Genomic DNA, 23,138 nt, shown 5'->3' with positions numbered 1-23,138 from the left:
CAGAATGCTTTGTGGTTACGGTGCTTCTTGTCAGGCGGTTGATGAAGACACAACGACTTGCGTGTGCCCTCCAGTGTCCTGTTCCGCCTCCCCAACAACGGAGGACATTCTCGCTCCCATTTGTGGCTCGGATGGCGTCACCTACCCTAACGAATGCAGACTGCGTGCAGCAGAATGCATGGCGCAGCACCGCATCAAAATTAAAGCCACCACATCGTGCGGTAAGTGTTTAACCTTCTAAAGAAAGCACGTTGCTTATGTTGTATTGCTACATATTGGACGTATTATGTCAAAAACAACCTGAAAAATGGTTGTTGTATTAACTGTTTAATTACAGTAAATTTGATGTGACTTTATAACAGATGTTTGACCTTTTTCTCGCTATACTTAATGGCCTATAAATCCCACTATTAAATATTAAAGAAGACAGCAATAATACTGTGCTGCTATTCGCGCACCATAATTAATAATGCATACACCTGTTATATCGTAAATATATAGAAACTCACGTTCTAGAGTGAAACATCAACAAAATTAAAAGTACATTGAAAGTTTTGTTAAATAACAGGTGTAGCCCCTATACCCCAAATAAGTTCATTTTAAGAGAAAAATGGAATAGATTTAATCAATCTGTACGAGTGCAAATGCTTGTATTAATACGAACTGTAGACTTATGTTATATGTATATACTTAATAATCCTTACAGTTTCGCGAGCATTTATATCACTCTGTCACCCACCGTGCCAGAACCGAAATACATTTTTAAGACATAACACTAAACTACGTTTCCGACGTCCGAACGGCGTCAAGTCACACCTACAGAACGAGAATACGAACTTTAACGCAGCCGCAAATACCAACGTTAGCTAATGCGATCACCGCAAGCCTTTTCGCACCAGTTACATTCGCGCACAGTGAAAGCAAAAGGGCCATCACTCGTCGATGCCGACTTTACGTATCGACCCCTTGCTGTTACTCCTGTTTCGATAACGATCTTCTCATCTTATCCAAACACATCTCATAACCTAGCCCCACCATAACGTTAACTTGGGTGTTGGGTTTCAAACTACTCAAAACGGGCTTTAACCTGGCGGGAATGCGACTTCATTTAACTCAGTGGATGTTACGATACATTAACTACAACCCCTCATATAGTTAAGTAGGCAGTGCCACGAACGAATTTAGAAAAAACATGTTACATTACTTGCGGTTAAATGGGGAAAATAGACTTCCATCTATAAATACAACACGGCTGTTTTGATTTATATCCCGGGACATCCATACCACACATAATTATCACGCTCTCCCAGGCGGTTCTGGTCACATGAAGTCACATAAAAGTGTATATTCGTATTTTCGTCCTTTTCCACGGATAAGTATATAAGGGTGGGGGACGATGGGACACCTGTGTACTTTATTTTAACGTTAAAAAAAATATAAAATCGTATCTTGACGACTCCCATAGACCGTTGGTAATTGTTTAAAACACCATCAGGATATTTGAATATTATGAGCTAAAGGTGTCCCATCTCCCCCCACAGTACTTTATATTCGTCTTTTTCCACAAATAAGTATAACAGGCTACAATCAGCCCACTCCCAATATTAACACCAGGCTTACTGTTCCCATGCATACCGGCCACCTTTAATACCAAACCAACTCCCATTTTTAACGAATTCCATTCTTTATCTAAACCACTGGCAAAAAAGAACATTGATTCCAATTAACGGCCGTGATAAATTCCATGTATGCTCCATGGTTTATAGTGTATCAGGTCCAATCTGTCAATAACGTATTGCTGGTTTTACTTTAACAATAAATGCAAATCTATAACAACCTTCAATGAAATCTAAAACAATCCACGATGAAACCAAGTCACAAAATTCAAGTTAAACAGACAAGTATTTGGTTTATTTCTTTTGCTCGGCGCCGTAAATTAAGTTCCCATACACGCAATCTCACATTTATTGTGTCCTTTAATCCTTGGGCACTAAAATAAACAAAAATCCCACTTTCGCAAGTATAAAATGATGCTCCAATCAGTAACATTCAAAAGGAAATCTATTTTAAAGAATTCAGCCAAAATAAACAGTTCTGTTGTCCAGTTTGCCCAATAACCTGACATTCCTCAGCAGAAGCCCACCGTCAGGCCATAAACTTTTTACGCACTAAGCCCACTCGTCGTCGTCATGGTTTTAGGGTGCCACCCACAGAATCAAGTTTAACCACACTGAAGCCCACTGGTCAGTTGCTTGGCTTGTCGTGGTAGTTGTGTGTTGTAGTTTTCTTGTTGTTGTGTGTGTGTTGTAGTTTTCCCTGTTGTTGTTTGTGTTTTGTAGGTGTCTTTGTTGTTGTTATTGGTTGTTAAACTGTTAGACGTGTGTTCGTTTTTGTTTGTTTTTTTATTAACCAAAACGTGTGTAATTGATCCAATTTCCGGAGTATGCCCATGACCTACAATGTGTATATTAGGGTAGGGAGAGACTGGATACTTTTAGCACATAATATCCAAACATCCTGATCATGTTTAAACATCCAACAATGGTCTATGGGAGTTGTGAGGATACAATTTTATAATTCTTTGAATGTTTTTTGTTTACTATCAAATGGGACGGGAAAATAGAATGAGATGGTGTCCCATCTATCTCACCCCACTATATAGGCCGTGTTATATGTCTTATGTCGCTGTATTGAGTTTAGATTTGTATTATACAGTAGTAATCGATGCGCATTGTAATGGCGTTACAATACCTTTAGCGTAGGTTAGGTTTTAGGTTATAGGTATATTTGTATAGTTTAGCCTTTGCAACTTAGCTAGTAAATCCAGCCAATAGTTTTCTAGTCGGCTTCTTAGCATAGGTTAAACTGATTGACTTTTCTTTATCCTTCTGTGACATTTATTTTTCCAATGACGTAATCATGAATATATACAAAATTCTTTTGTTTTTTTGTTTCCCATTTAACGTTATAATTATTCAAAACGTGAACTATATATTGACTTTGTTCGTTTGGTACGCAATATTCCCCCCTTAAAAAGTCCTTAACAGCCTAATCTCTTAATACTTACGCCTTTTGTAAGCACCCGGTCCCATTTCCGATTGTTTACGTCACAATACGTTCGTCACGGGCCATTGTGGGGGGGGGTCATGGAAATAACAGGTGTAAGGTGTCTACACTCGTAATCCTGTTACCGGATTTCAATTTCATACGCTTTGTGTAACGAGACTTGTTAAAGCAATGGTTTTCTCTTTGAACATGTTTATAATCTAAAACTTTAACCCTTTGAAAACTTGTGGCAGTATAGCTTTCCAGAGTAATTTAAAAACAACGTTTTCAATCGCATATTGGATACACAACTAAACGTCTAAATGTCAAATATCAAACCAGGTTTATATATCACCCGCGCGCTCTGGAAAAAAAACGTAAAAAAATGTATGTCCACAGTCGTTAATGCGATAAACAGTCCACAGGGTCTACACTGTAGTGTAGTACATGCAAACTGCAACATAAACGAACTAAAACAGTAGATTTTAGCACCTCCTAATAAAGAGCTGCCGAAAATGCAACATGCGCGAATTCGCAAAGATTTTGAGCTCCGCAAATTGGTTTAAGCTTACAGAACGTTTTTCTGCGTATAACTACCTTGTTTCGACGTGTTAAACTGTTGCCACAGCAATTCGACCATGTCCCCCTCAAAGTCAACCCACTAATTATGCGGTGGTTAAGCAGCTCTTATCCCTGATGGTATTCTTGATAGTACGACCATTTTCTCCAGCTTAAAACCTCCTAATTAAATCTAGCGTCCAGTGATTGAACTTTCACTAACCCCGTGTCCCTAGAGTTATGACTTGACCCTTGTTAAGCCCAATTTTCGTTCCAGGAGTTACAGGGACAGAAAATCCGATTTTACGTTGGGATATTACTGGATTTGTATCAGTTACGTTGTTTTATTATCCTCCCATAAGGGACTAGCGACTAGTTATTATAGTATCCTATCCTGTCTTCCAGAGCTAAAGGGTAATTTAGGATTAATTCTCGGTATAACTATGGCGGTTATTCTCCTGCTCGAAAATATACTATGTAAAAAAAATGTCGCAATAATTGTAAAGTGTCGTAATGTCTTTTCGGTTTCGACTATTCTTCCCGATAGAAATTTAGTGAAAGTAATAAAATTACCGATCGAGACTTTTTTTTCTAAAATACGATTACAGCTGCCAAAAATTTAGCTTCCAGTGCCAGATTATACGTATCCAGTTTTAGCAGGTCCGACCCAGTATAGACGGCGTCGATAGCTCACATCAAAGCGCTTAAATGTCACCGTCAACGCGTGGGGCTCACAGTAAACTTAGTAACCGTCTCGCGCCCTGCGGTTTTCCGCGCTCTAGTAGAAATGTCGCATGGATAGAGTTTGTGTAGTGCATGAGAAACTGACATTTAACGAGAAATCCGTAGTAGGTTGCCCTATCTTGGCTTATGGCATATGCGCCCTTCAAAATTAGTTCAGAGCTAGTTTGGAAAAATATCAAAAAAATAGTTAGTTACAGATTTACATACATGGTTACTGGTAAGTTGGCATAGGGTGTATGAAACAAAACACCCGTGTTATAACGACTGTCGTTTTCCGGTCGCGCGAGGATAAAGCAAGTTACATTCATTCATTCGTTCAGAACTTTTTAATGGTCCTTTATCAGTCTTAATAAAATTTCATGTATGCTGCTACACTTACACCCTTACATAGGCCATACCTTTAGTTTTATAATTAAATACAGTTTTATTTACAGAACCAGTGGACGACCGACTTTGTTCGACTGTTACATGCGACTTCAACGCTGCTTGCGTTGTGCGTCCCTCAGACGACGGCTCTTTGGCGCCTGAATGCGAATGCCCGACCTGCGAGAACGTAGCAGTTGAGCCAGTCTGCGGTTCGGACCAACGGAGCCACCGCTCGAGCTGCGATCTGCGGCGTGCGTCGTGTGTGGAGGGACGTGTGATAACTGTCGTACGGAATTCAGCATGTAGTAAGTACATGAACGGTTAAAAAAACAACTACCCACAAAGTTACATACGCCATATTTTCCTTATTGTGACCGAAGAGACAAATAAATTTCATTCATCCATACGCGTTAACTCCTAAGCGGGCACTGGGTGTATTAAACACAACATCTGTGGTATTAGGACTGTCAATCATGCAAATCTAGTTTTATAGTGACTTACTTGTCGTTTGTTTTGCATACATATACCAATGGAATCTCTTTTACAGACCCTTGCGACATTTTCAACATCGAAAGTGGAATTTTCTTACCAATGTGCAGTGGATCTTGCACACTAGATGGAAACGGGGAGCCCCAGTGTTGCGAGACACTAAAATGTGCGGCAAATGAAACTGAACTTGTGTGTGGAAGCGATGGAAACACTTATGAAAATGAATGTTCTCTTAGAAGGTAAGCTTTTATTATCGTTCTTAATAAATTACGATCTGGTACTTCTTCACACATAATGTAATTAATGTAAATTTCAATAAAAAAATCCAAAAAATAATCACCTACAAAGTAACATACATGGTAACTCGTAAGCTGGCACGAGGTGCTAAACCCGTGTTATAACGACTGTCAGTTTCCGACCACGCGAGGATAAAGTAAGTTTCATTCATTCATTCATTCATATTTAGAACAAAACAACAGTTTATATACACGTCTGTTGTTTAGTTACAAATTCCCTTCTTTTTGTCATTGTTATAATTAACCTGATCTTTGCTACTGCGTACCTGAAGAGATAACCTTCCTTAAGTTAGTGGTGATTGCTTCAACCCAGTTGTCACTAATGGGCTTGTAGATTGGCATGAGGTGAATGAAGAAGGGGGCACAGGGGGCCTATATTATAAAGACTGTTGTTTACCTTGTCCCATGAGAATAAACAAGTTTCTTTCAATCATTCAATTGTTAATTTAAAGTCACTATAACTACAACTAATATTTTACTTTTTGTAACTGACACTAATTCTGACAACATACTATATTGGTTATTTTATTTTCAGGTCTGCATGCAAAACAGCCAAATCCATAACTGTAATCAAGCAAGGCAGCTGCCCAACGAAGAAAGGTGTGATATTATTAAGCTTCATCTCTGAAGATAGTCTAATGTATTTTTGTGTTAAGAGAAATTGTTTCAGGCCAGTGGGTAATACCAATTGTCAGCTATATGGGTAAAAGGGGAAAATCGTTCATGAAGTTGCGTACATAACTTCTTATAAGCAGGCATGGTGTGTATGAAACAGAACACTTGTGTTATAATGACTGTGGTGCCCAGCCACGCCAGGATGAATAACTGACATTCATTCAGTGTGATCAATATGTTTAAAATGTTACACAATCTTCCACTTTTTTTACAACAGAAATGACAGCTGTAAGAGGTTCACTGAGTATACAAGCAGATGAGAACTGTCCGGGAAATTGTGATTTACAAAATAAAGAATTTACTGATTTCCTAACTAGAATGGACACCTCAGTAAACCAGGTTAGTTTCCTGTATACTAAATTTTGTTTCAGCGCAGAGGTTGGAGGGCTCACAATGTAACCAATAGGGTTTAATGCCTGATGCTGTTACCATTGTTGGTTCATGTGTCCTTGGCTAGACACTGAACAGAAATTGATCCAACCTCAATGATGGGTTAAAAAACTATAAGCCCTATAAAAAAGATATAAAAATCCAAAAACAAAAATCCAATAACCTACGAAGTAAAGTTTTTGGTAACTTGTAAGCAACTGTCAATGCCCTGTCAGTTGGGAGAAAAAAAAATACATTTATTCAGCTGCTTATTTTTCAGCATATTTTATTTCATTTCAGAACCTCATGAGTCAAAACAACCAAGACATTGATGGCAAGACATTGGGTGACTTCCAAATAACTGAAGTCAGGCAGGGAAGTGCAATTCTGCTATTCAGGTAAAGTTAACATGTACTATTATTTTTGCCAGTGCGTAAACAAAAAAATTCCCTTTAGAAAAAGACATAATTTGCTGAGTTTTTCCATTAAAGTAAGATTCATCATATTTTTTGAGAAAAAAAGCTAATTTAAATGAGCTGCAGAGGTATATTCATGTATAAGTGAAAACTCCCGTTTTGTCAGATATTATCTAAAAGTCATAGAAATACAAATATTATCTAGATTTTTTCATTTTCTATGTTTAATTTTTCTCACCAGGGCATACTCGTCTACTACCAGTCAACCCATTGCAGTAAATTCGAATGCAAATTCGAACAACGAATGGATATATGATCGCTTGTACAGTGATGATAATGGCGCACTGAAAGTGGTAGCTCGGGAAAACGGTCTGAACCTCGTAACTGCAAGAAACCCACGCGATGATTTTGTTGTAGAAGGTACAATTTTTTTCTAATAATTTTGTTTTTATTTTAAAAAAAATGTTGTACATTTTGACACATAATGCTCTATCAAGCTGCGTGTATGTCAAAAATTTTAAAGACACTTACAGTGCTTCTGCTTGGCACAACATATATATTCAATCTTGTATACAAAGCAAACTGTTATAAAAATTGACAGACATTTTTAAGAAAAACTTTAATTCTTAATTAAATGTTCCCTTTTTCTTTCTTCTCTAACCAGATGTATGCATGGACCTCCAATGCGAGCACGGAGCTATGTGTAAGATCACTAAATCTGGATCCACCCTCACCCCCTCCTGCTCCTGTGAAAATGTGGGTGCTGCAGAATCGCTTCCAGTCACACACGCGTGCAAACAAGCAACCGATGGCAATGGTGTGCATAGAATCTTCATGAATGAAGCTGAAGCAAGGGGGGAGTCTTGCACTTCAAACCAAATACTGGACTTTAAAGACATTTGCCAAGGTCAGTGGGTTGTTCTAATATCTAAACATTTATATTTTTTTTATGTTTTTAATTTTTAATGTTTCAAGTTTTAAAACAGCTTATTTTTGTAAATCAAATCAAACTTCTTATTTTCTGAATTCTTCTTTCTCACTTTTATGGTGTCTCCATTTTCCATGCACTTTTACTGTCTGGTGTCTTTTCAAAGTTAAACAAAAATTTTGTTTGACCATTTCTTCATTTATGTTTCCATTTCATAGAAATATTATATATACTTTATAATATTTCTATGTCACTCATTTCATTTCCCAATCATTTTAATTATGCTACCAGGAATATTAGGTAAGTACATTACAGTTTATTTAAAGCCAGTTTAAATTACATTTTACTGTGGTATATTACACTACATAATAATTTTAATAAGTCAAAATAGTTACATGCCAGTTTTTTCACCTGTCTTTTTTTCTGCTTTTTGGGGATCAAACGGTAAGTATAACTGAATAAGGTTTAAAAAAAGAAGTTTTTTAAGAAATTTTAAAAGAACGTTGTATATTTACTCTTCATATCGCAAAAAATATTTCATTTTCACTCCAAACTTATAAAAACAATCGTTTTGAAACGATAATAACTTCAATTGTCTTTTCGATTATGGTAGCAAAGCTTATGATCCTAAAAATTCCCCTTTTCACCCCAGAAGCCCCAATTGACCCCTGTGCAGAGATAGGGGGTTGCAGTGGTGTGGGTGAGGCTTGCATTGTAATGAATGGGGTCGGTTCATGCCAGTGTATCACCTGTGGCGAGGAATACCAACCTGTCTGCACGAATGATGGACAAACTTTCAGGTAATTTAAATAAAAGTCTAAACCAAGGTTTTTTTAAACTGTGTGCCGTTTAACGGTATCATGTAATTTAATGATAAATAAGATTTCAAGTAAATTAAAATATTTTTTTAAAGTCTAAATCAAGGTTTATTGCACAATCCTTAAATTTTTACATAAATGAATGAATGTAACTTGCTTTATCCTCTTGTGGCCGGAAAACAACACTCTATAACACGGTTATTGTTTCATATACGTAATGCCAGCTTACGAGTTACCATGTATGTTACTTTGTGAATGTGGGTGATATTTAACATAAATACAAAACTAAGGTTTGTAACTGTAGGTGTCTTACACACTGGTTCACACTAACAAAAATTAGTTATGTTGCAATAACTACTTTTATTACATCACAGAAGCCATTGTGAGGTGCGGAGACACAACTGTTTATCGAAAACCAACCTGATAATTCTAAGCATAGGTTCTTGTGGTAAGTATCCCTTGACAACTAATACCTCTATTGTGGTGACTTGCTTTCTCTTTGGTGTTTTATATTTTAAGCATGTTAAAAAAGTTATCTTAAAAACTATTAATTTATATATTTTTAATATAAATTGAAATGTATAGTAAGGTGGGGGAAGATGGGACACCATTAGCACATATCTAAACATCCTGATCATATTTTAAACACTTAACAACGGTCTATGGGAGTCGTGGGGATACAGTTTTATAATTATTTCAATGTTCTTTGTTTACTTAATTGGGACGAAAAATAGAATGAAAGGTGTCCCATCTCCCCCACCCTGCTATATAAAATAAGTACACTGTTTCAAATTCCTTGTCAATGTGTTTTTTTAACACCCAACCCACAGAAAGTCAATGTGATGACATTAAGTGTTGGTATGGAGCTCAATGTGAAGTGATTGCTCAAGGAACTACATGTGTTTGTCCAACTGTTGTAAGTATGGCTGGGTTATTAAAACTTAACTTCAAATTACAGTTTCCTACCCTATGAAAAAATATTTTTCTGTTTATTTTGTTTATAGACTTTAAAATATCTTGGTTCTGTATAACAGTTCTTAGTTCTGATAGTTCTGGTCAATAATAACTCATTTGTTGTGCCATTACTAAAGTTAAATTTTCAAAACCATTTGTTTTGTATAAAAATAATAAGTTTTCACAACAGAACTGACTTAATGACTTTGAATGTAGGCGTTGTACCTATTTTTTCATATAGGTTTCCATTATTTTTTCAATATAAATTTTAAATAATGTTTTTATATAAGTTTTAGACTATTTTTTATTATAGATTTTATATTATTTTTTAATATAAATTTATACAATTTTGTCATATAAGTTTTGCACTGATTTTTAATATTAATTTTACATGATTTTGTCATACTAGTTTTGCATTATTTTTTAATATATTTTTTTTCATATTTTTTTCATTTAAATATTACATGTATATTGCAGTGTGTGAAAACCTACTTACCAGTTTGTGGAAGCGATGGGCAGACTTACAGCAATGAATGTGAAATGGTCGTAGCAGCATGTCCACAAAAACTTGAAGTAACTGTAGCGCATGCTGGTCCTTGTGGTAAGTGACATTCAGAATGAACTTTATAGAATGAGGCAAATGTTTCGGGTTCAAATCCCACCCAGAGCATAATTTGTATTATAAGTTTACCAGTGATTTGTATGTAGGAAAAAGAGAATTAGACTTTGAATTATGCAACATTTTCTTGTGTTAGTGTCATCCATGCCTACATCTACAAGTTAAACCGAGCATAAAAATCCAAGAGCTCAAAAAATGTTAAGAAACTCTGATTTCAATTTTTTTTCACAGACGAGCCAACACATGAAGGTTCGGGTTCTGGTGCGGGCGACGAGTGTGGTTGTCTCTTTGGTGCCTCGTGTGACACAACTATCGACGACGAGGATGCAAATTGTGTTTGTAACTTCAATTGTGAAGCAATGTGAGTTGGAATAGACTTTATATGGGGAATGAATATACTGTATTGAAAATGGACTTTAGATGTATGGATACACCATGTAGGTCACATATAGTCGGGTGGGAAAATGGGACACCTTTTCATTCTATTTTCTCATCCCAGTAAACAAAGAACATTCAATGAATTATAAATCTGTATCCTCATGACTTTAATAGACCGTTGTTAATGGTTTAAAACGAATCAGGATGTTTTGATATTATTTGCAAACAGTGTTTTACTCCACAGTACCATACATAGATTTGTTATACCTTAAGAGTGAGCATAATTAAACACTAGGGTTTATTTTTACATATTTTTTGGCGTAGAACCATTTTTTAACAGATTGATTATTTTCACTTGCAGTGGTGTTGCAGTATGTGGTTCAGATGGCAAAACTTACCCCAATATGTGTGAACTTGAAAAGGCCCAGTGTAACCAGCAAACACCAATTTCTCTCGTTTCAAAGGGAATCTGTAAAGGTAGGAGTTTGATATTTAATAATCGCATTTTTAGATCAAAAATGCATGGATAGGTTAGGAAGAAAATGGTTTTACAACTGCATATATTAGTGAAATCATACATAAAACTTTTTGTATTTATTACAACTGTTAAATCAGTGAAATCGTATATAAATCTTATTATAATTTAAACTGATATTTTTTCAAAAGAACTAGTAGCATGTTAATGAATGTAACTTACTTTTTCCTTGCGTGGCCGGAAAACGAAAGTCGTTATAACACGGTTGTTCATATACCTCGTGCCAGCTTACGAGTTACCATGTATGTTACTTTGTGGGTGATGTACATTGATGTATCTTACTCACCGTTGTTAATGTACCATAAGCTCATTATAATTTATAAATGTTGAAACTGTTTCTATTTTGTACATTGCTATACCCTGTTTTGTTTAGGGTGTCGCGACCCCCCCCCTTTCAAACCAAAAAAAATTAATTAAAAAAAAATTATAAAAATATTGTTGAACATTTTTTGATTAAACCCCCACGCCCTCTTATTTTTTTTTCTGGCTGCGCCACTGATTGTTAGTGTATTGTTAATACACCATTTCCTCTTACAGTTGGATGTGTGCAAAGCAGATATGGTTGCTGTGAGGATGGAACAACACCAGCAAAGGGTGTGGCAAGATCTGGTTGCCCAGGTATTTAAGAATAATATTAAGTAGGTATTTTATATAAACAAACATAAGTATTTACTATTTATTTAAATATATATGTGTATTTATCTATATATAACTAAGTTTTTATTTTTTGTTAATTTTGAACTTTTTTTTTTAGTTAAAACATATATTTACAAGTTTGATTTTTGTGCAGAGAAATGCTTGTGCAATGAGCATGGGTCTTATGGCAATGCATGCAACCCAACTACAGGACAATGTGTGTGTAGACCTGGTGTTGGAGGACTTAGATGCGACCGGTGCAGACCTGGCTATTGGAACTTTAGAGCACTTGCTGAGAAACTTTTCACTGGTTGTATGTGTAAGTTAAGAATATTTAAATTCTAATGTTAGTTAAAGGGATTTCATTATATTGCTTTCATGCCTTTAGGCTTCAGGGTAATATTATAATGTCTATACTGTTGCTGCCAGGTGTATTAGAATGCTTTGGGCAGTTTGGTTTGTGATTTTAAAGAACTGGCGTTTGTTCTGCCATACGGGAGACATCATTATGGTTTGTCGTAATGTGTCTTGTCTAAGAACACGTAATATGTGTTGTTGTTTTTCGCTATCGTTTTCGTAATGATAAATACAAATCTGTTTTGTAAAAATTGCTAGACAATCATTTTCACACAGAGAACCTATATCCAATGGGCTATAGGAAACACTTTGTCACAACTTTAAAGATTACTTTAAAGAATACATGTGTTATGTTTTCTTTAAATAACATAATCTTCGCTTACGTTTTCTTAGAGATAAATAGAAATTATGTACTGTTAAACAATTGCCAGAAGATCACTTTTACATTTATAGTATACCATGTATGCCCATACACCTTTTTTGCTGCCTATAATCCTTTACCCTAAAACCAAACCTGTATAAAACAACCCAAAACAGTTTTTTTAGCCACCTATGAATCTTGTGCTCTAAAACCCCCCCTATTCTTTCCAGCTTGTCGTTGCCATGAGTTTGGTTCAACCAGAGATGACTGTGACCAGATGACCGGCAGATGCTCATGCAAAGTTGGTGTAACTGGTTTGAAGTGTACCGACTGTGTGAGTGATGGTTCATGGGTCACCAGTAGTGTGTGCGATAATGCAGGTAATTTCAAATTTTGGTAAATTTTTACATTTGTTTCATTTGATAATTTTTGAACATTTACATTTCTTACAAAGGTTAAAATTTTACAAAATGTTAAAAATTGCAAAACCGTTTACTAACTACCTAAAAAAAGTTCTCCAAATTTTTTTTTTTTATGTAAAAATTATTGCTATATTTTTAGCAACAGCTGCTCCAAGTGCCGTTTCGTGTGAGGACCTGGTGTGTCGTGTCGGGCAGGAATGCGTTGAGATAAACAATGCGTTTGAATGCCAGTGCCCTTCGCTGACCTCGTGTGACAATATGGATGAAGCAGTTGTAAGTTCAATTTTTTTGATTTTAATTTTTTGCATGAATGTTTTAATGGCTATTTTAAACTAAAAAAATCCATTTTTGCTTTGCTTATTCCTGCTTTTATTGATTAAATTCTGTTTTTTCATGTTTCAAATTTCACTACAGTGTTCCCGTCCCAAGGCAAGTCATAATAAGTAGTAAATACAAATCAAATCTCAAACCTAATTGTGCAACACTGATTTTCAAGCAGTATAACTAATTGTAACATCTTAAAGTTCTGAATTAACATTTTAATGTCGCTTAGTTTTTTTATTAAAACAGCATGGTTATAGCATGGTATGTACTGTAGATATACTTTATATAACTACTTTAAATTAGAACCATTAGGTTCAAAATACACATATATTTCAATGCTATGTTAACCATTAAAATTTCTACAACGGCACGCATTTTGTTAAAGGAAGTCAAATTTCTTATATAGTTTAAACAGCATGTGTTTCTGCATGAAAATAATGTTAAAGCGACCAATATTCCGGATTAAAATAGCCAGTATATCAGAATCTATGTATAAAGGGTATTTAACGGTCTATGGGACTCATTTATAATTCTTTGAATGTTCATTGTTTACTACCAAATGGGATGAGAAAATCGAATAAAATGTGTCCCCTCTTTCCCCACCCTACTATATATTTAAACCACCTTCCTTTTCGTCAGGTTTGTGGGACCAATGGCATCACCTACGCTGATAGATGCCAGCTTAAAGTGTTGGCATGCAAAGTGGGAGTCAATGTGACAGTCGCACATGAAGGGGCTTGCATGAGTAAGATAAATGTTCATTTACTTTTAACCAAAACATTTTAACGTATATGTTTAAATTCCAACTTTGTAAAAGTGAATGCACATGTATTAAAATTATTCATTTTCCAAAGAAAAGACACAGGTTTTAAATAAATACAGGTTTTAATGTATGTTAAATTTAATGTATGAATGTTGCAAATTGTTCTTAGACAGTTAAACTCAGTGTTGCACTGTATCTGTATACACGTTAACACAGCTGCTATAGAAAAAATGCAATTCCACACCAATAAAAAAACTATTACATATGTTTTGAAACTGCTGCTATGAACCCCACTTGGTCCGGGGAACAAGTTTGAGCACTGCTGGCTTAACATGTTGCTTAACTTTGTAGGCAACCTTGAGCCTTTGGTTGAAGGACCAATAGTTCGCCCACCACTCGTACCAGTAACAATAGAAACCACACGAATGGTTCAAATCACAACAACCACACATCCTGTACCTGTTGTTGAACCAGAGCCTACACCAAATGCAAAGCCAGAGCCAGAACCCACATCTAAACCTGAACCAGAGCCAGAACCAACACCAAATGCAAAACCAGAGCCCACACCAAAATCTGAACCAGAACCAGAACCGACGTCAAAACCTGAACCAGAGCCAGAACCCACGTCAAACCCTGAGCCAGAACCAACACCAAATGCAAAACCAGAGCCAACATCAAACCCTGAACCAGAGCCAGAACGAACAACTAAAACCCCGTTAGTTCCAAAATCTGAACCAGAAACACTTGCAACTTCAAAAGCAACACCAGCAACCACAGTTCTACCAGTTCCCACCACCACCCTTTCGGTGACAAAAACACCAAAAACAACAGCTGGTAAATACCTTTCTAAATATAGTTCTATCTTTATATGCTGTTGTCGCTAGGTGTGTTGTAGGTGTGAGGAGAACTGGCAGTTATTTGTCATGTGATCTTAAAGGACCGCTGTTTTGTCTGCAATACGGCAAGTCTTCATCAGGGTTGGCAGTTAAGATCTTAAAACAAATTCCCCGAGAATCGTTTTACACTAAAATATGTCTTATATTAATCTTCTGCCCCACACAATTCTAACACGTACAAACACTCTTGTACCCCACCTTTTTACACTTAAATTTCTTTCACACAGGTATAATAAACACCAGTGTGCCCAACATTTTCACAAATGTGTTTAATATATACTATTCTAACCCCTATTCCCAGCTACAGAATGAATAATATGTTTAATATATATATATATATATATAATACACACCATACTAACACCTATATTCCCAGCTACAGATGAAGTTGAATGCATGTACGGTGATGATGAAGATTGTGGTGGATCAGGAAGTGGGGAAGGGGTGAGTTGCATTAGGTTCATTTATTTTCATGTGATAGATGTTCATGGGATTTGTTTCATGAGATATATTTTCATAGGATAGATGTTAATGGGATTTGTTTCATGAGATATATTTTCATAGGATAGATGTTCATGGGATTTGTTTTATGAGATATATTTTCATGGGATAGATGTTCATGGGATTTGTTTCATGAGATATATTTTCATAGGATATATGTTAATGGGATTTGTTTCATGAGATATATTTTCATAGGATAGATGTTAATGGGATTTGTTTATGAGATATATTTTCATGGGATAGATGTTCATGGGATTTGTTCATGAGATATATTTTCATGGGATAGATGTTCATGGGATTTGTTTCATGAGATATATTTTCATTTAATGTCTTTACGTGATACAATTTTAGGATGAATGTTAATGTTATTCAGTTTTTTGGGTTATATTTTTCTGAGGTATATTTTCATGAGATATATTTCATGGGATATATTTTCTTGAGGTATATTTTCATGGGATATATTTTCATGAGGTATATTTTCATGAGGTAAATTTTCATGGGATGTTTTTCATGTGATACAATTTCAAGATGAATGTTAATGTAATTCACTTTTTGAGGTATATTTTTATGAGATGTATTTTCATGAGGTATATTTTCATGTGATATATTTTATGTGATATATTTTCATGTGATATATTTTCATGTGAAACACTTATATGAGATGTGTAGGATATATTTTTATATGGTGCACTTTAATTAGTCATATTGTTATGTATACATTTTCACATATTCTTATATGTTTAATCCAGGAGGTTGATAACACTGAAGCTCCATCAGTCATTCCCGAAATACCAGAAGTTCCTACACCAGGTATTTTAATATACAATATATTATACAATTAATGTTTTTTTAATTTTTCATTAAATTTAAAAAAAAAAATTTTTACCTGATTTTATATTGAATTCCCCCTTACTAAAGTTAAAGTAGCAACCTTCTAATACATTTTAAGAAGTGCTTCCTAACACACGTTAAGCAGTGCTCTACTTGCCAATGCCAAATTATTGCAATATTTAGAAGACTAGAATTAGTTTGTAACTTTTTTAGTTTATTTATTTTAAACATTGTTATTTTTATACTTTATAAAACCAAAATAATCATTAAAAAACTAACCCTTTTTTCTCCATTTTAAAGCCAACACTGTGGAACTCTAATGACTCTGTTTATTTTTAATGTCTCACGCATTCCATTGAACTCATTTATATTTTACCATTCATACTCATATCATTTTTTCACTTGCACACACATAGCACTCTTTGCGTATTTGCTGCAACTGTTATTGCAGCAAAGGTCGAGTGGTAAGCCATCTGCACTCAGTGAGTTTATGTTCCAAAAGTCTAAAGTTCATTACGCCTTTATAACAAATAGGGCCTTATATCCATTTTGAACCGTTTATACTTTTTAAACTATTTTAACTTTTTAAACCATTTTATGCGCAAAACTTAAAATTTATTTTCTTTAATTGTATATTCCTGTGCAACTACATTGAAAAGTTGTCAAAAACAAGTTACAGGTGTTTAAAATGCCTATATATTCGACCCATTTCTTACAGATGTTAAAAAAACCCCAATATTTTTTTTTAAATGTCTAAATATTTAACACAATTCCTAAACTGCTTGTACAATTTAAAGGTTGCATGTTTCATGTTGTAACCGCATTTTTATCGCATGTGAACAACAAACTTTCGTATTTTCGAAAACTTCATGTTTTTAATTGTAATAAAGTGACCTTTTTATGCTTATGACTATAGCAGATGTTTTATAATCTAAGGAATAACAATTATTATTTATAGTTTTTCTAAAAAAACATAAAACTCCTTCTATTTTTTAAACCTTTAAAAACCTGTTTTTCCCCAAAAAAATAAAATAAAAATAAGTTTTTAAATTTCTATTTTCTTGCAGCTGCTGTTCAATTTATTGGGCAAGGCACGTTCTACTCTATTGATGGGAATTCACTGAGGCATTCAAAGTCATTAGATGTTCCTGGATCTGAAGAGTTTATCAACTACAGTAACCTTGTGGAAGCAGAAGTAAGTATATGTTTAAGCCAGAGACTAATTGTAATAAATTCTGTGAACCTGACCCTGATCTGGTGCTCATAGTCTTGTACAATTCGTGTGTAATCAAATAGACTGTTTGAAGAAATACATAGATACAAATGGTTGCACTTGATTTTTGTCTGTTCCATTTTCGTTGTTTGATTCATTCAATAAAACCCATTCATACATTGTTATAATGACTGTTGTTGCTCTTTATAAATATTAATAAACGGAAACCTCATTCTTAAAACCCAAACATCTTTCAGATCATGTCATTAATAAGCAACCCCCCACTCCTGGATTCCGTGCGTGCCGTGCGTATCAGTTCCTTCCGATCTGCCAGCATCTTCTGGGGAGGAGTTATCGTCACATTTGAGCTCCATTTGACATCCGGATCGGATGCAGGAGCAATCCAGGACGCCTTAAACGCAGCGTCGAGTGAAAATCGTTACTTCACTATCTCGGAGCTAACAGGTACCGACACGATCAACTAACTTGCATGTTATTTTGGTCATTCCATTTGTGTAGACCAGTTTATTCCGGTTTTAACCCGTTTTCAGTGGCGTAACTAGCCAGTGCTTTAGTAGTTTGAACTACTAATAATGTGAACCAAAAATCATATAATAATCTTGTTTTTATAGAAACTTTGATTTAAAGCTAGTTATGCCATTGATATTTGTTTTCTGTTTGTTTTACACAATAGTAGTAATAACCATTTTAACTGAGTTTTAGAGATTAGTTTTTAATACATGTTCTTATCAGAATGTAATTGACTATCAATCCAATTTTGGCATAAAGTTATAAAATTAAGCGATATCAAATTCCATATTAATTCCTATCAAACTTGTGTTTAAATTTTGAATAACTGAGTATCTCAACACAGTGATTTGCATCAGCATAGAATTTAATTTATTGCTTGTCGTAACCTTTGAAATTCACCTGAAAATCAGTGGCACATTAATATTACTGTAATATAAAACCGGTAGCGCGCCACCGACTGCCTGTGGCAAAATTTGATTTACTAAAAATCATGGTGAATTTTAAAGGCTTGACAGTCTGGTTAATTTAAAAACAATGGCACCGCAGTGTTTTTTATATTAGGCAATTGCTGAAATAACTACTATTGTGATAATTTTGCAAATACTGCAGCCAATGTAGCCGCATATATCACAAAAATGTGTATACCTATATGATACATTTATTGCTGGCTGGGCACTTTTACTATGAGCCTAATTATATTATTATTTCAATCTGTTTGAGTTGCGTAATCTACCCATTTTATCATTACATTTGTGCATCATCTATGTAAAGAAGTGAAAGTATTGAATAAAATTCTGTAAAATTTTCCAAAGTTTTGTTACCAGTATAATTGTCCAGGAAGTTAGAATTCCAATTGCTTTCTTTTGTCATCAGCTTATTGCATGGCTTCTTGCTTTTGTAGAGAAATATTTGCAGTAGTCGGTGCTTTGTATTGGTAATTTTAAATGAAGAGCAAATACGTTTTTTTAATAAAATAATAAGAATTTGCTACTTTTTAAAAGTTAAAATTATTTTTCAAATTTTTTTTTTAAATTATTTTTTAATTTTTTTTTAATAAAAAATTCAACAATTCAAAAAACGTTTCTGTTCTTCATAAAGTTTAATCTTCCTTCTTTAATTGCTCATATACTATTTCCATTGTTTTGGAGTGGTTTGTGTGTGAGTTGTGTGACAGTGACGAGTGCCTGTTTTTTTATAATTCATTTTTTTTTTTTTACCATCTGCCTTTCCAATGTGGCTGTAAAACCAATACTAGATGAAAATGACACCAAAATTAATTTATCACCAAAATTACTTCACCACGCGCACACATTGATATGAGCACATCACTAATCAAACAAAGTACCCTGGGTTTCCCACCCAAAATTGGGTTAACTGTGGAAGCACTTTAGGGGCAAGCACACTACTTATTAAAAATTATCGCAAAAAATTAAACCAAATTTTCCACACCCTATGTTCGCACCTATTGATTTGCATGGCAGAATTTGTACACACTTTAAGCTATATTTAGGTTCCGTTAAAATAAAGAAAAAACTATTCTTTTAGTCCAAAATTTTTCAAGATTTCAACATTTAGTATGAATCTATTTTTTTAATATTATAATTTTCTAAACACATTTTTTTTTTTTTTGCATTAAAATTATGCTTTAGTGCTAAAAAAATGGTCTGAATTACCGAATTTATACCACATCAGTTCAATTTTTACTTTACAATAGTAAAATAAAATAAATTTTACCATTAAGTAACTGGCCCATAAAGGATCACATACATTTTGACACTAATTTTATTAACAACTGCTTATACCCCAGCAGATACACTTTTACTTTACAATATTAAAATAATATAATCTTTTACCTTAAAGTTAGCAGGCACATACGTTTTGTATGACTTTTACCATTAAGTTACTTGACCTGTAAATTTTACTAAATTAATGGAAAAATAGCTTTTACTCAGTAGATATAACCTGGCAAACACGCTTAACACTGAGCACCCTATGTTTCATTTACCCCAAGCTTACAGCAGTAATTTAGTGTATTAACATCACACATTAGCTGCCAATGCATGGCATTATGTAGCAAACCTGCTGTAGTGCAATCTGCTTGTAGTTACTTGCCCCTCCTGCTTTCTTTAAAACAAATTGGAAAATTATAGAAAATCAGAAATTGTAGAAAATCATTGACAGAAAAATATAACACTGTTGGCAATTTTTAGGTCTATGTTCACTAGAAAAATTGGGATCAAAATGGGTTTTAAAAATGCTTCTGCATGTTAGGGTATTTAAGATACTTGAATGAGCTTTATAGACTTCAATGGGTTTAAAATTCATACTGCAACTATGGCAAAATACCGGCCAATTTAAAGTCTGAAATAAATACCTTGGTGGTCCTTAAACCAAACTTTAAAACACATGGAAACAATAGTGCACCAGTATATTTAATACACAGGATAAGTAAGCGAAACATTTAAACACACATAGTGCACCACATTGCAAATGCAGAAGGCATGCAGAAATAGGTTTGTTTATGTTGGTTGTTTAGGCAAGCAGAATATGTTTGTACACGATGCACCCTATGAACCAGTGTTGATGGAATATGATGATTACGACATTGAACCTGAACTCTGTAAGTAAATTTTAAAACACCAACTTTTTGTGCCAAGTTTTGAGAGCGTTTGGTTTGACTGTTTTTCTTGTGGTTGTGTTTTTAAAATGACAAGCACTGTTTGAAGTTTGGGGTGCCTTGAACTGTGTGCTGGTGGTATTAAAAATGAGTGTTCTACTATTGGATTAACTTTATGGTCACCTTCTCTTGCTAAAGTTTTCCATTTTGCAGCTAATGTTAATTTTGTTGGATTTTTTAATTTCTGATTTTGGAAATGGCTGTTTTACTGTGTGTGTTCTGAGCTCTTGGATGATTTGTTCCACTTGCTTTACACTTTCTCTCACACTTATTGTGTTTAAGTTCACACTGTATTTTTCACTGTGTACAATTGTTGTTTTGTTGCTCTACTGTTTGCTGCACGTTAATACCATAATTTTAAGTTTGTTTATTTGTTTGCATATTCAACTTACAACTTCAACTGCACAAATGTGATGCCTTTTCTGTTCTAAATCATTGTTTAAATTTAAAACCTATTTAAATTTGTATTTTTAAGTGAGTTTTTTGCTTTTGCAAAACTGTTTAGGTTTTTGTTAGTAACTTTTTAAGATGTATTAAGAGACTGAAATAGTGTCCAATGTTTCTGTAGATGTACTTTTGCAACTACAACATATATAGTAGGATGGGAGAAGATGGGACACCTTTTCATTCTTTTTTGTCGTCCCATTTGGTATTATTAATCAAAGAAAATTTAAAAAGTTGTAAAACCGTATCCTCACGACTTCCATAGACTGTTGTTAGTTGATTAAAACTTGATTGGAACATTTGGACATTATGTGCTAAAGGTTTCCCATCGTACCCCACACTACTATAATTTTCCAAATCTATATGTGGTCTCTCAAGTATCTTCACAAATCTGGTCACCAAGACAAACCTTTATAAAACATTGTTTTTCTCTTGTATTGTTTGCCCTTACCAGCTTTATGTAACTTATTTAAATTGGTTTTTAATGCTCAGATGCTGAAAGGATGTTAGAGGAATACACAACTCCTGTACCAGCACTTTCAAACTACACAGAAGGTATAAATTATATGTTATAAAACTCAAACAGGCAAACTAAAACTCTTATGAATAATTTGATAAAAATGTTCCACATTAACAAAAATATATAGTATAGACCGTGTTGCATGCAATGTGCAAAAACACATTTTTTGCATTTGTTAAAAAAAAATACATTTTTTTACAGTTTTATTTTGGACTTGCATTTTTCACATTTGTCAAAAGACTCAAAACTTGTAGTTTTTTCATATATTATATTCCAGATGGGCCATGGACTGTCCCTCACTTCAGTGGGGCTTCTTACGCCGAGTTCCGTAAAGTGAATGCCTTCAGTGAGATCACAATCCAGTTGAAGTTTCGCTCAGCAGATCCTGAAGGGATTCTCTTCTACAGTGGCCAGCTCAATAACGGAAGGGATTTTATTTCTCTCGCAATTAATAATGGCTATGTGGAATTCAGGTAACAGATTTTCAAGCATTTAAGTAAAAATATCAGCATGTTTAATGAAAATATATATATTCAAGTCACAAAATAAACTTTTACAGAAAATTGTAACTTTAGCTTAAATGTGAAAAAAAGAATTGAATTAAAATAAGAGTGTAAATTCAAATACTTAAGACATAGATGCAGTCAAAAAATTAACAGTTTTTATATTCTTTTAATATTTCCAGATTCGACATGGGTTCTGGCATGTTAAAGCTTCGTAGCAAGCGTCCAATCAACAGCACACAGTGGCATACCATAGTAGCTCGTAGAATAAGAAGAGATGGAATGTTACAAGTAGATGCAGATCCTCCAGTACAAGGAACATCACCTGGCCACGCCTCAGGATTAAATCTAGATTCCAATTTCTTTGTTGGAGGGTTTAATACATACCTTGAAGACCAGTGAGTTGGGCTTTTAATATTTTAATACAGTACGGTGGGGAAAGATGGGACACCTCCCAACTCTATTTTCTCGTACCATTGAGTAGTAAACAAAGAACATTCAACGAATTATAAAACTATATCACAACGACTTCCAAAGACCGTTGTTAATTAATTAAAACACGTTTAAAATATTTGAGTAATATGTGCTAAAGGTGTCCCATTTTTCCCCACCCTACTATATAACAGTTATATTTTAATATTATAAATTTAATATGATTTGGCATTTTAATGTGATATTTTCTTCGGTGAACGGTTTTAATACATACCTTGACCAGTGAGTTGGGATTTTGTTTTTTTAATATGATATTGATTTTCCATGGTGGCGTTACCTTGGCTATCTAGACAAAGTTGGATCCATTTAAAATGAGTTAAAAAGTGGCTTAAATTTAATTTAGTGACTTAAACTTAAAACAAATAAAATTACTATGGTTTTAATACTTTGGCAAATGCACCAAATTTTTCACTAGAGTTTAAATCATAGAAAGTTAAAAATAGGTTGTAGCATAAAAGATTTATAATGTAGGACACT

At 34.3% G+C, this 23,138-nt stretch overlaps 1 protein-coding gene across 9 annotated transcripts in view; it reads left to right on the top strand.

Moving 5' to 3' along the window:
- Positions 1 to 23,138, top strand: part of LOC100187262 (agrin) — a 56,893-nt gene that overhangs the window by 26,436 nt on the left and 7,319 nt on the right. For 6 of the 9 annotated variants that reach the window (XM_026835659.1, XM_026835660.1, XM_026835661.1 and 3 more), the window contains exons 6-33: positions 2,136 to 2,243; positions 4,782 to 5,018; positions 5,261 to 5,441; positions 6,034 to 6,098; positions 6,391 to 6,512; positions 6,843 to 6,940; positions 7,200 to 7,378; positions 7,623 to 7,865; positions 8,539 to 8,686; positions 9,079 to 9,152; positions 9,535 to 9,620; positions 10,136 to 10,259; positions 10,509 to 10,638; positions 11,017 to 11,132; positions 11,728 to 11,808; positions 11,981 to 12,145; positions 12,775 to 12,924; positions 13,106 to 13,239; positions 13,930 to 14,035; positions 14,405 to 14,887; positions 15,326 to 15,393; positions 16,200 to 16,260; positions 17,349 to 17,476; positions 17,752 to 17,959; positions 20,562 to 20,645; positions 21,639 to 21,701; positions 21,944 to 22,139; positions 22,352 to 22,567. In XM_026835659.1, the coding sequence (XP_026691460.1) occupies positions 2,136 to 2,243; positions 4,782 to 5,018; positions 5,261 to 5,441; positions 6,034 to 6,098; positions 6,391 to 6,512; positions 6,843 to 6,940; positions 7,200 to 7,378; positions 7,623 to 7,865; positions 8,539 to 8,686; positions 9,079 to 9,152; positions 9,535 to 9,620; positions 10,136 to 10,259; positions 10,509 to 10,638; positions 11,017 to 11,132; positions 11,728 to 11,808; positions 11,981 to 12,145; positions 12,775 to 12,924; positions 13,106 to 13,239; positions 13,930 to 14,035; positions 14,405 to 14,887; positions 15,326 to 15,393; positions 16,200 to 16,260; positions 17,349 to 17,476; positions 17,752 to 17,959; positions 20,562 to 20,645; positions 21,639 to 21,701; positions 21,944 to 22,139; positions 22,352 to 22,567 (4,054 nt within the window). The remainder of the gene's footprint in view (positions 1 to 2,135; positions 2,244 to 4,781; positions 5,019 to 5,260; positions 5,442 to 6,033; positions 6,099 to 6,390; positions 6,513 to 6,842; positions 6,941 to 7,199; positions 7,379 to 7,622; positions 7,866 to 8,538; positions 8,687 to 9,078; positions 9,153 to 9,534; positions 9,621 to 10,135; positions 10,260 to 10,508; positions 10,639 to 11,016; positions 11,133 to 11,727; positions 11,809 to 11,980; positions 12,146 to 12,774; positions 12,925 to 13,105; positions 13,240 to 13,929; positions 14,036 to 14,404; positions 14,888 to 15,325; positions 15,394 to 16,199; positions 16,261 to 17,348; positions 17,477 to 17,751; positions 17,960 to 20,561; positions 20,646 to 21,638; positions 21,702 to 21,943; positions 22,140 to 22,351; positions 22,568 to 23,138) is intronic. The other 3 variants (XM_026835666.1, XM_026835665.1, XM_026835664.1) reach the window with 3 other exon arrangements.

This window comes from Ciona intestinalis, chromosome 8, assembly GCF_000224145.3.
Source record: "Ciona intestinalis chromosome 8, KH, whole genome shotgun sequence".
In the NCBI taxonomy this organism is placed as follows: domain Eukaryota; kingdom Metazoa; phylum Chordata; class Ascidiacea; order Phlebobranchia; family Cionidae; genus Ciona; species Ciona intestinalis.
This window is presented reverse-complemented; position numbering and strand designations above follow the sequence as displayed.